Source organism: Eleutherodactylus coqui, chromosome 7 (assembly GCF_035609145.1).
Source record: "Eleutherodactylus coqui strain aEleCoq1 chromosome 7, aEleCoq1.hap1, whole genome shotgun sequence".
NCBI lineage: Eukaryota > Metazoa > Chordata > Amphibia > Anura > Eleutherodactylidae > Eleutherodactylus > Eleutherodactylus coqui.
In genome coordinates, this window is record NC_089843.1 from 133,140,727 (window position 1) to 133,157,534 (window position 16,808).

General features: G+C 43.7%; 1 protein-coding gene across 1 annotated transcript in view; it reads left to right on the forward strand.

Moving 5' to 3' along the window:
- Window positions 1-1,023: 1,023 nt before the first annotated feature.
- RNF150 (ring finger protein 150) overlaps window positions 1,024-16,808 on the forward strand; it is a 162,396-nt gene continuing 146,611 nt past the window's right edge. The window contains exon 1 of the mRNA XM_066573718.1: window positions 1,024-1,815. Coding sequence (XP_066429815.1) covers window positions 1,371-1,815 — 445 coding nt within the window. The 5' untranslated portion in view covers window positions 1,024-1,370. The remainder of the gene's footprint in view (window positions 1,816-16,808) is intronic.

Here is a 16,808-nt window from a genome sequence, read left to right on the forward strand (position 1 = left end):
GACCTTGGGAATATTGCATCATACATGATCTGTATATTTCCTAACTATATCGGAGACCCAAATCTGCATATTATTCCATTTTATGGCGCAATTTGGATCATACAGAATGTATATATTATAACGATTTGTTTTATTACTTAAATTACAGCATTCAATTGTATAAAGATGGATTGAAAATGGATCTGTCACACAAAGAACTATAAAGTGTCCCTCTTTGACCATCCAAAAATTTGGGAGGTATGCATAATGGAAAATAAACCTATCATACAGCCAGCAGGTCTGAACAGGTGATGGAGCATCCTACATGAGTGAGACACTGTCACCCATCACTGGGGTCAAAATGACACATTCTGCAGTTTGAATGATCTGCAGAATTTGCAGTAATGTCCATGGGCGCTGTTACCTCCAGCAAGAAGTGATGGCTTCCAGTAAAGTGCGGTAGACAAGCGCTGTGCCTATATGTCTATGTATATGATCTTACCCTGTAAAGGTGCCCTCCAGCGTCAAAGCTGCGGACAGCAGTCCCCTGCACACTCCAGGCTCCTCCTATGTAACACATCTACAGGAGGAGGAGGAGGATGGCAGATTCTGGGGATGGCGGAGAGAACTGGGCAGAATATTGCCAAGGTTCCAGAGTTTTTCTGTGTATCAGATTTTGTATCGAATTCAGAAACTCCCTGACAAGTGTTTCATGTATCTTTTCTTAGAAGTTCTGCACTTCCTCCAGATGCCTTGCAGGTTCTTAGCTACTTTTCCTACTTATGACTTGGAGTGAATGTAATAAACAATGACAGGCATGCTTCCCATAGACCGCACTCCCCTGTACAAACACAAACTTACAAATGACAGGCAACGTGCTGCCTTCTTGCCGTCACTGCAGAAAGTTCCTGAGCCGTCGTCCGTCGGAAATCCCTCGGTGGGCTCCGTCTATAATGTGCCCTTCTTCACAGACCATGGAATGTGTACACTGAATAACCCTTCAACTCCTAATTGTCCTCACTGCTCCACTGCTGTGCAGGGAACACATGTCACCTTTCCAGCAATGAAGGGGTTACGGGGGCTGTTTCCGGCTCCCAGACAGGAGCCCACTCCCATCCTTCACCAGAAGGACCCGGCGTTCACCAAGGACCCATCACTGAATTAGGCAGGACCCAAACAAAAGCTATGGGGCCCTGTACAGATGCCAGGGGCCGCCATGACATAACTGTCCGCTGATCGCAACACATAGCCATCACCGGGAGCGCAGGGATATAGAGAGCAGAGGAGGAGGGAGAGAGAGCGGCGCTCCAGCCGCAGCAGCCAATGAGCGGCACGTCTCCGGCGGTGACATATGCAGCAGGCAGAGTAGCTGGAGAGCTGGGCAAATAAAGATGGCAATGTCTCTGATCCAGGCATGCCGCAGCCTGGCGCTCTCCACCTGGCTCATCTCCTACTGCTTTGTGCATCTGCTCTGCATGGACTTTACGGTGGCGGAGAAGGAGGAGTGGTACACGGCCTTCGTCAACATCACCTACCACGACCCGGCCAGCGGCACCAACCGGACAGAGAAGAGCGAGTGCGGGAGATACGGGGAGCACTCCCTCAAGCAGGATGCCTCGGGCTTGGCGGTGATGCCCTCGCCGCAGGACAAGCTGGCCTGTGACCCAGCCGCTAAGTTCCCGGTGCCAGCCCACGCCGGGAGATGGGTGGCCCTCATCCCTATAGGGAACTGCACGTGCAGGGACAAAATCCGGCATGCCGCCCTGCACAACGCCTCGGCTGTGCTCATCTATAACGTGGGCTTCGGCAATGACACGATCACCATGTCCCATCCAGGTAGGTGTGTGAGCAGTCAGCAACACTGGCCACATGGCACTGAGGCTGCTGATGTGTTTAGTACTGGGGGGATCACGTTACTGTATACTACAGCTGGCGGAGGACAGCAGACTAGTAGTTCATGTATACCTGGTGTTATCACGTTACTGTATACTACAGCTGGCGGAGGACAGCAGACTAGTAGTTCATGTATACCTGGTGTTATCACATTACTGTATACTACAGCTGGTGGAGGACAGCGGACTAGTAATTCATGTATACTTGGTGTTATCACATTACTGTATACTACAGCTGATGGAGGACAGCGGACTAGTAGTTCATGTATACCTGGTGTTATCACATTACTGTATACTACAGCTGGCGGAGGACAGCGGACTAGTAGTTCATATATACCTGGTGTTATCATATGACTGTGTACTACAGCTGATGGAGGACAGCGGACTAGTAGTTCATGTATACCTGGTGTTATCATATGACTGTGTACTACAGCTGATGGAGGACAGCGGACTAGTAGTTCATGTATACCTGGTGTTATCACATTACTGTATACTACAGCCGGCAGAGGACAGCGGACTAGTAGTTCATGTATACCTGGTGTTATCATATTACTGTATACTACAGCTGGCGGAGGACAGCAGACTAGTAGTTCATGTATACCTGGTGTTATCACATTACTGTATACTACAGCTGGCGGAGGACAGCGGACTAGTAGTTCATGTATACCTGGTGTTATATCACTGTATACTACAGCTGATGGAGGACAGCGGATTAGTAGTTCATGTATACTTGGTGTTATCATATTACTGTATACTACAGCTGATGGAGGACAGCGGACTAGTAGTTCATGTATACTTGGTGTTATCATATTACTGTATACTACAGCTGGCGGAGGACAGCGGACTAGTAGTTCATGTATACTTGGTGTTATCATATTACTGTATACTACAGCTGGCGGAGGACAGCGGACTAGTAGTTCATGTATACCTGGTGTTATCACATTACTGTATACTACAGCTGGCGGAGGACAGCAGACTAGTAGTTCATTTATACCTGGTGTTATCATATGACTGTGTACTACAGCTGATGGAGGACAGCGGACTAGTAGTTCATGTATACCTGGTGTTATCATATTACTGTATACTACAGCTGGCGGAGGACAGCAGACTAGTAGTTCATGTATACCTGGTGTTATCATATTACTGTATACTACAGCTGGCGGAGGACAGCGGACTAGTAGTTCATATATACCTGGTGTTATCATATTACTGTATACTACAGCTGGCGGAGGACAGCGGACTAGTAGTTCATGTATACCTGGTGTTATCATATGACTGTATACTACAGCTGGCGGAGGACAGCAGACTAGTAGTTCATGTATACCTGGTGTTATCATATGACTGTGTACTACAGCTGATGGAGGACAGCGGACTAGTAGTTCATGTATACCTGGTGTTATCATATTACTGTATACTACAGCTGGCGGAGGACAGCGGACTAGTAGTTCATGTATACCTGGTGTTATCATATGACTGTATACTACAGCTGGCGGAGGACAGCAGACTAGTAGTTCATGTATACCTGGTGTTATCATATGACTGTGTACTACAGCTGATGGAGGACAGCGGACTAGTAGTTCATGTATACCTGGTGTTATCATATTACTGTATACTACAGCTGGCGGAGGACAGCGGACTAGTAGTTCATGTATACCTGGTGTTATCAAATCACTGTATACTACAGCTGGCAGAGGACAGCGGACTAGTAGTTCATGTATACCTGGTGTTATCATATGACTGTATACTACAGCTGGCGGAGGACAGCAGACTAGTAGTTCATGTATACCTGGTGTTATCAAATCACTGTATACTACAGCTGGCGGAGGACAGCGGACTAGTAGTTCATGTATACCTGGTGTTATCACATTGCTATATACTACAGCTGATGGAGGATACCACACTAGTTATTCATTTATACCTGGTGTTATCATATCACTGTATACTAGAGCTGGCGGAGGACAGCGGACTAGTAGTTCATGTATACCTGGTGTTATCAAATCACTGTATACTACAGCTGGCGGAGGACAGCGGACTAGTAGTTCATGTATACCTGGTGTTATCATATGACTGTATACTACAGCTGGCGGAGGACAGCAGACTAGTAGTTCATGTATACCTGGTGTTATCATATCACTGTATACTACAGCTGGCGGAGGACAGCAGACTAGTAGTTCATGTATACCTGGTGGTATCATATTACTGTATACTACAGCTGGCGGAGGACAGCGGACTAGTAGTTCATGTATTCTTGGTGTTATCACGTTACTGTATACTACAGCTGGCGGAGGACAGCGGACTAGTAGTTCATGTATACTTGGTGTTATCACGTTACTGTATACTACAGCTGGCGGAGGACAGCGGACTAGTAGTTCATGTATACTTGGTGTTATCACATTACTGTATACTACAGCTGGCGGAGGACAGCAGACTAGTAGTTCATGTATACCTGGTGTTATCATATTACTGTATACTACAGCTGGCGGAGGACAGCAGACTAGTAGTTCATGTATACCTGGTGTTATCATATCACTGTATACTACAGCTGGCGGAGGACAGCGGACTAGTAGTTCATGTATACCTGGTGTTATCACATTGCTATATACTACAGCTGATGGAGGATAGTTATTCATTTATACCTGGTGTTATCATATCACTGTATACTACAGCTGGCGGAGGACAGCAGACTAGTAGTTCATGTATACCTGGTGTTATCATATCACTGTATACTACAGCTGGCGGAGGACAGCGGACTAGTAGTTCATGTATACTTGGTGTTATCACATTACTGTATACTACAGCTGGCGGAGGACAGCAGACTAGTAGTTCATGTATACCTGGTGTTATCATATTACTGTATACTACAGCTGGCGGAGGACAGCAGACTAGTAGTTCATGTATACCTGGTGTTATCACATTACTGTATACTACAGCTGGCGGAGGACAGCAGACTAGTAGTTCATGTATACCTGGTGTTATCATATTACTGTATACTACAGCTGGCGGAGGACAGCAGACTAGTAGTTCATGTATACCTGGTGTTATCACATTACTGTATACTACAGCTGGCGGAGGACAGCAGACTAGTAGTTCATGTATACCTGGTGTTATCACATTGCTATATACTACAGCTGATGGAGGATACCACACTAGTTATTCATGTATACCTGGTGTTATCATATCACTGTATACTATAACTGAAAGAGGACATCACACTACCTCTTCATGTGTACCTGGAAGTATCACATTGCTATATACTACAGGTGACTGACGACACCACACTACTTCTGCATGTATACCTGAAGGTATCACATTACTGCATACTGCAGGTGACTAAGGACATCACACTTCTTCATGTATACCAGGGGGCATCGCATTATTGTATACTACAGGTGAATGAGGATACCGCACTACTTCATGTATATCAGTGGACATCATAATACTGTATTTTACAGCTGACTGAGGGTACCACAAAACTTCTACATGTGTACCTGGAAGTATCACATTGCTATATACTACAGGTGACTGACGACACCACACTACTTCTGCATGTATAACTGGAGGTATCACATTACTGTATACAACATCTGACGGAGGACATCACTCTACTTCATGTATACCTGGAGAGATCACATTACTGTATACTGCATGTGACTAAGGACATCACACTACTTCTTCATGTATGCCAGGGGGCATCGCTTTATTGTATACTACAGGTGACTGGGGACATCACACTACTTAATGTATATCAGTGGGCATCATAATATTGTATTTTACAGCTGACTGAGGATACCAAAAAACTTCTACATGTGTACCTGGAAGTATCACATTACTGTATACTACAGGTGACTGAGGACATCACACTCCTTCTTCATGTATACCTGGAAGTATCACATTGTTATATACCACAGGTGATTGAGGACATCACACTACTTCTTCAATTATACTTGGAGATATCACATTACTGTATACTACAGGTGACTGAGGATACCGCACTACTTCTTCATGTGTACCAGGGGGTATCACATTACTGTATATCACAGGTGACTGAGAACACCACACCACTTCTTCACGGATATCTGCAGGCATCTTTTTATTGTATACTACAGGTGACTGAGGACATCACACTACTTCTTCATATATATCAAGGGGCATCATAATACTGTATATTACATCTGACCGAGGATACCACACTACTTCTGCATGTGTACCTGGAAGTATCACATTACTGTATACTACAAGTGACTGAGGATATCACACTACTTCTTCATGTATATCAAGGGGCATCATAATACTGTGTATTACATCTGACCAAGGACATCACACTACTTCTTCATGTATACCAGGCGGCATCACATTACTGTATACCACAGGTGACTGAGGATACCACACTACTTCTTCATGTATACCTGGAGGTATCACATTAAAGTATACTTGAGGTGACTGAGGATAAAGCACTAATTCTTCATGTATACCAGGCAGCATCTCATTACTGTATACTACAGGTGAGTGAGGACATTACACTACTTCTTCATGTATACCAGGCGGCATTACATTACTGTATACCACAGGTGACTGAGGATACCACACTACTTCTTCATGTATACCTGGAGGTATCACATTAAAGTATACTTGAGGTGACTGAGGATAAAGCACAAATTCTTCATGTATACCAGGCGACATCACATTACTGTATACCACAGGTGACTGAGGATACCGCACTACTTCAGTAATGTGATACATACAGGTATACATGTATACTTCAGGTGACTAAGAATACCACATTACCCCTACATGTATACCTGGAGGCATCACTATATATTACAGCTGAGTAACTTTGCCACACTACGTGTTCAAAACTACCTGGAGGCATCACTTTACTGTATACTACAGGTGACTGAGGACATCAGACCACTTCTTCAAGTATACATTACTGTTTACTGCAGGTAACTGAAAATACCACAGTACTTCTTCATGTATACCTGGAGATATTACACTATAGTTTACTACAAATGACTGAGGGCATCGCACTGTTTCTTTATGTATACCTGGAGATATCACTTTGCTGTATACCACAGGTGACTGAGGACCTCAGACCTCTTCTTACAGTATAGCAGGGGACATTACATTAATGTTTACTGCCGGTGACTGAAAATACCACAGTACTTTTACATATATATCTGGAGATTTCACTTTACTGTATACTACAGGTGACAGAGGATATCACACTACTTCTTCATGTATACCCCAAAGTATCACATTATTTGATACTACAGGTGACTGGGGACATCACTCTACTTCATATATACCTGGAAGTATCGCATTACTGTATACCACACTACGTCTTCAAGTATACCTGGAAGCAGCATTTTACTGTATACTACAACTGAGGACATCACACTACCTCTACATGTATACCCGGTGGAATCTCATTACTGTATTGTACAGGTGACTGAGGACATCAGACCACTTCTACATGTATACCCGGCGGAATCTCATTACTGTATTGTACAGGTGACTGAGGACATCAGACCACTTCTTCATGTATAGCAGGGGACATTTCATCACTGTATACTGCAGGTGACTGAAAATACCACCATACCTCTACATGTATACCTGGAGATATCACTTTACTGTATACTACAGGTGACTGAGGATATCACACTACTTATTCAAGTATACCCTGAAGTATCACATTACTTTATATGACAGGTTACAGAAGACATCATCACTCTACTTCTTCACATATGCATAGAAGTATCACATTATTGTATACTACAGTTGACTGACGATACCACAATACATCTTCATGTTTAACAAGGAGCATCTCATTATGCTATACTACAGTTTACTAAGGACATCACACTACTTCATGTATACCTGGATATATCTCATTATTGTATACTACAGCTGACTGAGTGCATCACATTACTTTTTTATGTGTAGCAGGGGGCATTACATTACTATATACTACAGGACATCACACTACTTCATGTATACCTGGATGTATCATTACTGTATACTACAGGTGACTGAGGATACCACAATACTTTTACATGTATACTAGGGGGCATCACAGTACTGTATATTACAGGAGACTGAGGACACCACACTACTTCTTTATGTATACCTGGAGATATCACATTACAGTATAATACAGGTGACTGAGGGTACCACAATACTTCTACATGTACAGCTGAAGGTATCACGTTACTGTATACTACAGGTGACTGAGGATACCACACTACTTCTTCATGTATACCAGGGGTATCACATTACAGTATATTAATGTGACTGAGGATATCACACTACTTCTTCATGTATACCTGGAGATATTACATTACTGTATACTGCAGGTAACAGAGAATACCACAATACTTCATGTATATCTAGAGATATCACATTACTGTATACTGCAGGTGACAAAGGACATCACACTACTTCTTCATGTATACCAGGGTTATCACATTACTGCATACTACAGGTAACTAAGGATACCGCACTACTTCTTCATGTATACCAGGGGTATCACATTACTGCATACTACAGGTGACTGAGGATACCACAATACTACTTCATGTATACCAGGGTTATCACATTACTGCATACTACAGGTAACTAAGGATACCACACTACTTCTTCATGTATACCAGGGGTATCACATTACTGCATGCTATAGGTAACTGAGGATACCACACTACTTCTTCATGTATACCAGGGGTATCACATTACTGCATGCTATAGGTAACAGGATACCACACTACTTCTTCATGTATACCAGGGGTATCACATTACTGCATACTACAGGTGACTGAGGATACCACACTACTTCTTCATGTATACCAGGGGTATCACATTACTGCATACTACAGGTGACTGAGGATACCACACTACTTCTTCATGTATACCAGGGGTATCACATTACTGCATGCTATTGGTAACTGAGGATACCACACTACTTCTTCATGTATACCAGGGGTATCACATTACTGCATACTACAGGTGACTGAGGATACCACACTACTTCTTCATGTATACCAGGGGTATCACATTACTGCATGCTATTGGTAACTGAGGATACCACACTACTTCTTCATGTATACCAGGGGTATCACATTACTGCATACTACAGGTGACTGAGGATACCACACTACTTCTTCATGTATACCAGGGGTATCACATTACTGCATGCTATTGGTAACTGAGGATACCACACTACTTCTTCATGTATACCAGGGGTATCACATTACTGCATACTACAGGTGACTGAGGATACCACACTACTTCTTCATGTATACCAGGGGTATCACATTACTGCATACTACAGGTGACTGAGGACATCACATTTTTTCTTCATGTATATCAGAGGTCATCACATTACTGTATACTACAGCTGACTCGGACTCTGACACTATGGGTGCTAATGATATGCTCCATCACTTCTTGTACCCGGGCGCATCTCTTTAACGTATAAGGGCTTATCTACATTAGTGTTAGAGGCTCGATTTGGAATCCCTAGCGCTGATGTCTGCTGCAAAACAGGACAAAATAGTTCAGCATGACGCACTATGTAATCCTGTATAATGCCAGACAGCCGGATAGAAACTGAACGGGCTCCATTGTAGTCAGTGGGGTCTGTTAGGCGCCATTTGATTCCATTATAAGACAGATTTGTTTACCCAGAACTTACCTATTTCTTGCTTCTTGAACCCCTAGCACTGATGTGAACAAGCCCTAATACAGATGACTCAAGAATCTCATATTCTGTACATATTACTGTATAATACAGAAGATTCAGGATATCACACTACTGCTTTATGTATACCAGGGGGCATCACATTGGTGGGTACTGCAGGTGACTCAGGATCCCACACTACTTCTTCATGAATACTGCATCACATTACTGTATATTAAAGCAAATTCTGTCCCATACCCGAGGGGGGCACGGGGGGGTGGGGGGGGGGGGGTGTTATATTACCTGCAGTAGTTCTTTTGTGTTGCTCTTCTGATCCGCCAGCTTTAGGCCCATTCAAGAAGGCTGCAGCAGTTTTATAATTACCTAGTGCACACTGAGTACTGCTCTTTTATTGGCCAGTGTTGATCGCATGAGCAGTTCTGGCCAATCAGAGAGTATGTATAGTGCATTGGTAGTCTAACACCATCAATGCACCGTTGGGGATTAGGTAGTCTGAAGATTGCACCAGCCATGAGATCTTGAACTGGGAGATCTGGGATTGGCAGATTAATACACTCCTCTGTTGCTCTGGTTCTGTGACAGAATTTTGTCCTGAAACTGATTGGTCGCTTTACAAGTGACTGAATACATCACATTAGTTCCTCATTTGTACCATATACACCAATCAGCCACAACACTAAACCACTGACAGGTGAAGCAAAGAACATTGATTATGACAATGACACCTATCAAGCGGTGGGATATATTAGGCAGGAAGTAGGCCAGTCAATTATTGAACTCTATGTATTGAAAAGAGGAAAAATGGGCAAGTGTAAGCATCTGAGAGACCTAACGAGGGCCAAATTGTGATGGTTATACTACTGAATTAGAGCATCTCCAAAATAGCAGGTCTTGTGGGATGTTCCTAGTATGCAGTGGTTGGTGCATACCAAGAGTTGTCCAAGGAAGAGCAACCAGTGAACGGTTGACAAGGTCATGGACGCCTAAGTCTCTTTGATTTCTATGGGGAGCAAAGTCTAGCCTATCTGATCTGACCCCACAGAAAAGCTACAGTGGCAAAAATTGCTGAAAGAGCAAATGGGGTTATTTTTTTAAATTCCTGCACCCCATGCCTAAAAATAAGAAAGGCTCCTCTACTCTCCTGGCTTCCTGAAGCTCCAGTGCCAAAACTCTGGTCTGCAATTGTTCTGCTGGGAATCCTTAGTTCCTGGCATTTATGTGCATTTTACTTTGATGCTTACCACTTACCTATTGTTGCAGGCCAAATACACCCTTTCATGACAGAGGCATTCTGTAACGGCAGTGGTCTCCTTCAACAGGTTAAGGTGCCCTGCCACATTTCAAATTTGTTCAGGAATGGTTTGAGGAACATGTCAAGGAGTTCAGGGTGTTGACTTGTCCTCCAAACTAGGCAGATCTCTATCTGATTGAGCATCTGTGAGATGTGCTGGAAAAACAGCAACAATCTATGGAGGCATCGCCTTGTAATTTACAGGACGTAAAGGGAACCTCTCAGGTCCATAATGGTCTCTGGGCTGTGGGCACTACAGTATAGTGACATAATTATTGATTTCAGCAGTCTGTCACTTATGCTGATTAGTTCAGCTGTTTTTGAAGACCTCTTATTGAAAGTGTGTAGTCCAGGTTGAGGGGAGTCCACTGCTTTTCCTGCCTTTCATTGCCACCTGCTGCTGAGTGACAGGTTTTTTCATATTACTTTGCATATGGAGAGGCCTGTCAATCAGCAGCAGGGAGCAGGGGAAGGCAGGAAAGAACAGTGAATATATGGATATTAATTAGCTGCACTGGACTCTCTTTGCCCTGCACTGAACACTTTTAAATGTAAGTTTTCTAAAGCGACTGAATCAGTCAGTAGAAGTGACAGACCATTAAATTTAGCGTGTCTCTAACTATACTGTAGTTCTTTCAGTCCACGGATGATTAGATACCTGACAGGTCCCGTATTTAGGATATGCTGCTAATGTATTGGTACAAGATACAACAGGACACCTTTAGAAATCTTGGGGTGTCCATGGCTCGCTGGGTCAGAGCTGTTTTGGCTGTATGATAATGACCAACACAATATTAAGTCGGGGTTTTAGGCCGGATTCACAGGAGCATATTTGTGTACAAAAAATTTATGCGCGCAATACACAGAAAATAGAACCCATTGATTTCAATGGGTTATTTCACTTGGAGCATCGTTGCAAATACAAATGTGTACGATTTGCGCACGCAAAAATACAGCAAAATACACTGATGTGCTCGCAAATATGAAACGCCTATTCTGAAAAATCGAACGCAAATACACTTACGCTCGTGTGAATCCAGCCTTAATGTTATGACTGACTAGCGTGTATCACATGGGTGTATACTAGTGACTGAGGACATTGTATTTCTTCTTCCGCTGTACCAACCTTGTACTACAGGTGTCTTCAGACATCACACTACTACTCGTGTGTAGTAGGGGGATCATAATACTGTGTACGTCAGGTGACTTTGGGCACAACACAACTTATTTATGCGTACTAGGTCATCACGTTATTGTATATTTGGGACATCACACTACTTCTTCATGTTACTATACTATTCCATCTTGTGTTCTACATCACACACCTGTGTCCGGGATTCTTTAGCACTCCGTGTTACATAGTGCCTCACTGTGTTTCATATTAGTGAGGATACTTACAGTGCCCAACTCGCTGATACGGAGCGTAGTTGCGCATAAATGAGTGTTTTTCATCAGCCGTTCAAACTCTGCACCATAGCGCAAGAGTTTGAAACAAATAGCGGGAAGATAGGTCCGAGTCCATGCAATTAACAGGCAAGAATCCCGATAGTGAAAATGAAATAATTGAAATCAATGGTGTCGTTTTGTCTTATTATGCGGCTGTGATTATCTCGCAGCATTGTACTCCTACGGCCAAGTGAACGAGCCCCTTTCTCCATAAAACTATATACAATCTGCTCTGCTCCTTCTGCCTGTAACATGGTGCCTGCAGTTTGGACAGCAAGTTTGAGCTGACAGATGCCGTTTAACCAATTAATGACGTGGGCCTTTTTTCTTTTTCCATTTTCGTTTTTTCCTCCCCTCTTCAAAAAAATCGTAACTCATTTATTTATCTATCAACGTCGCTGTATGAGGGCTTGTTTTTTGTGGGACGACTTGTATTTTTAAATGATGCCATTTACTGTACCAGATAATGTACTGAAAAACTTTTTAAAAATTCTAAGTGGAGTAAAATGGAAAAAAAAACGACATTCCGCTATCTTTCAATGCGTCATGATTCTACGGCGCACAAACTGCAACAAAAGCGACATGATAACTTTATTCTGTGGGTCGGTACGATTACTACGATACCAAACTTGTATAGGTTTTTTCATATTGTACTCCTCTTTTTTTTTTTCTAAGACATTTAATTTTTTTCAATTATTTTCTGCTGCATCTTGTGCGAACAATAACTTTTCTATTTTTCCGTCGACGTAGTTGAGCGAGGGCTAATTTTTTGCGGGATGTCCTGTAGTTTCCGATAGTACCAATTCGGAATACATACGACTTTTTAATCGCTTTTTATTGCGTTTTTTCTGGAAGACAGGGTGACTAAAAAAGTGCATTTCTGGCTTTCTTTATTTTTTTTTCGGACGACGTTCACCATGCGGGAAAAATAATGCACTACTTTGATAGAGCCGAATTTTACGGATGCGGCGATACCAAATACATATTTCTTTATGATTTAGATTTTTTAATAATAGGTATGGCAAAAGGGGGGTTGGCTTGATAGGCAGCCTGCTAAGGCAGCCCTGGCCCCCGGCTGCCATGACACCTGCACGGCTCCCCCGATCTTTCCGCGTGCGCGCGGGGGGGTTGGGGGCGTACGGGACCCCCGAACATTTAAATGGGGAATTTAAATGCCGCTGTCAGAATTGACAGCGGCATTTAAAGGGTTAATAGCCGCGATCGGCCAAATGATGTCCCGCAGGTGTCAGCTGTAATAAACAGCTGACGCCCACGCTGTATGAAGAGAGGTCGCCCCGCGACCTCTTTTCATACATACCCCTACGCTCCAGGACGTACCCTTACGTCCTGGAGCGGCAAGGGGTTAAAGGGCTATCTGGTTGCATATCTGTTATAAAGTAGAATATATAAGCAGGTCATGTGCTTATTTTGGTCAGTGAAATATGTGCATGTTTTAATTTTTTACTTCTGTGGGTCATCTGTTTTTATTCTCGTACACAAAAAAAACGTAAGGAGATCTAACTTTTTTCTGTAATAGAAGCAGTCACACACATGTAATATCTGAATAAAATTGCACAACTGTTATTTATACTAACTTCATAGAAATGCAAGGTTCTTAGTGCACACCTTGAGCAAAACATATGTGCCCATCCACCACGTCCAGGCAAATCTCATTAGATGAGTTCTTATCTCTAAGGCCTCATGTCCACGGGGAAAATCAGGCCCGCTACGGATTCTCCATGGAGAATCTGCAGCGGGTCCCTCCTGCCCCGCGGACATGAGCGCTTAAAATTGGAATTTAAAAGAATTAACTCACCCGCAGCGGGCCGGGAAGGTCTTCTCTTCCTCACGGCCACATCCTCTTTTTCGGCCAGCGGATGAACTCGTCACGCCGGCGGCACGTCCCCGACGTGCCGCGCGCATGCGCCGGACACATCCGCCGAGCCGAAGCAAGAAAGATCTGGCCGTGAGGAAGAGAAGACCTTCCCGGCCCGCTGCGGGTGACTTAATTCTTTTAAAATCCTATTTTAGGTCTCCCGCGGATCCGGACGGCTCCCATAGGCTTCAATAGAAGCCCGCGGGAGCCGTCCCTGCGGGAGACCCGCACGAAAATGGAGCATGGTCCGGATTTTTTCATGCTCCTTTTTTTTAAAAATCCCTTTTATTGACCATCCGCGGGTATTTATCTACCCGCGGGTGGTCAATGCATCCCTATGGGGTGCGGATCCGCGGGCGGGAGAAGAGTTAAAATCTGCTGCGGATTTTAATTCTTCTTTTGCCCGTGGACATGAGGCCTAAAGATACTCCTATTTTGTTAAAAAGCACAACAAAGGTTAATATAAACAGCGGTGCAATTACTTCATATATTGAATGTGTATGAGTGCTGAAGCACATGTTTCTGTTATTGTTTTTCTCAAAGCCATGTTTTACGTGCGCCATCACTTTTAATGCATGTGCATTTGTATGTGGATGTGGCTGCCTACATGTGTCATGCACTCCATTCACCCATCTGTCCCAGGTGCTTCAATAAGTATATGTGGTCAGGTGTGTAGCTTTCCCACTTATTTGGAGACTTTTTGCCCAAAGGGGAAGTGTCGTTATAGTTAGGAACCCATCCATTTGGCCAGTTTCACACGGGCGATGCGAGAGTGAGTGAAAACGCAGATTTATGAAAACAATTATTTTTAATGGTTTCATTCACATTTGCGATGCTCTCCCTCACACAATGTTGCATGGAAAAACAAAATTGCAGCATTTTCTATCTTTTTGCATTATCGCCCATTGTTTTTAATGGGGCAAGCGCTGCAATGGGAGAACTTCGTGATCTTCTGCTGCGGCAACCATCGCAGGGAAATCCCTCCATCACCAGCTGAGGAATCCCTTCATTTCCCATAGTGATGCAAGGCTGTTTACACAAGGTGGCAAGTGTGATATCGGGCCGTGCATCACGGCCTAATATCACCCTCGCCCCCATATAAAAACTAGCCTTAAAGGGGTTGTCCCGCCATAGCAAGTGGGGTTATACACTTCTGTATGGCCATATTAATGCACTTTGTAATATACATCGTGCATTAAATATTGGCCATACAGAAGTTATACACTTACCCCCTCCGGTGCTGGCGTCCCCGTCTCCATGGCTCCGACTAAAGCTGCCTTCTCCCTGGATTAGACGCGCTTGCGCTGTCTGCCTCCTTCTGTCCGGCTCCGGCGTGCTCGCGCTGCAGAGGTCTTCTGCGCAAACGCGTCTAATCCAGGGAGAAGGCAGCTTTAGTCGGCGCCATGGAGACGGGGACGCCAGCACCGGAGGGGGTAGGTGTATAACTTCTGTATGGCCAATATTTAATGCACGATGTATATTACAAAGTGCATTAATATGGCCATACAGAAGTGCTTAACCCCACTTGCTATGGCGGGACGGCCCCTTTAAGCTTTGCCTGTATGTGGCAGATGGGTCCACATGTTTTGCTCAAGATGTGTGCTAAGAACCCTGAATTTTATGCAGTTAGTATAAACAGTTGTGCAATTGAGTTCAGATATTAATTGTGTATGGGTGCTGAGTGTTTCTATTACTGTATTTGTCACAGCCCTGGCTTACAGGCACCTTCACATTTATTTGTTGGAAGTCCTGACTTTCTTTTATGTAACTTTTTTTCTAGCATTGCTTTTTTTTGTGCACTCATTGATTTGAGTGGCTGATTAACGTCCAAGAAATCAGACCAGAGTAAGACATGCTGCAATCTTTTCTTATGCCGACAATTAGTCTGTGTAAAAAAAAAACAAAAGAAAAAAAACCCACGTCAGCATAGTCCCATTGACTGTAATGGGTCAGTGTTCTCTCCATGTGCAATCAGTTGCAAAGGTGGACAGTGCATGGACATGAAAATCACTGGTGTGCATAAGCCTCAACTTTTATAAATATGAAACCCCCCCTCAATGATTGTCACATCGGGTTCTGGAATGCTGGTAGTCTTTCCTATATGCCACTGTTCATCTGTAATGACACTTGCACTAAGGCCACTTTCATACAGGCAACTAAATCGAGTGATTTTCTCGCAATGCGACAGTGCTACAAGTCGCATGTATGTGAATCCAATGGGTTCCTTTACATTAGTGATGTTTTGCAGGCTGCTACTTTGCAAAAAAAATTGCGGCATGCTGAATATTGCCGCGATTTGCTGTTTTGTAGCCCATGTTTCCCTATGGTCCCTTCCTTTGTGTTGCGTCGCATCACACGAAAACACGTTTTTCGTGCGGTGCAATTTTTACAGTAGGAAGTCCTACTGTTTGAGCCCTAAAATAATAATAAAAACAATACATCACCTAACAGGCACTGTCTGCTCAGCCGCACTTCTACTCGCAAGTCCCTGGCACTTTTGCTTGTAGTTTCCAGGTCAGGGGTTCAAAAACCTCCAAGAAGTGCTGGCTCTAATTGGTTCTCAAGCCCTGCAGCTCAGCCAATCACTGCAGCACTCGATAAACCAATCACAGCCATCGCATTGAATGGCTG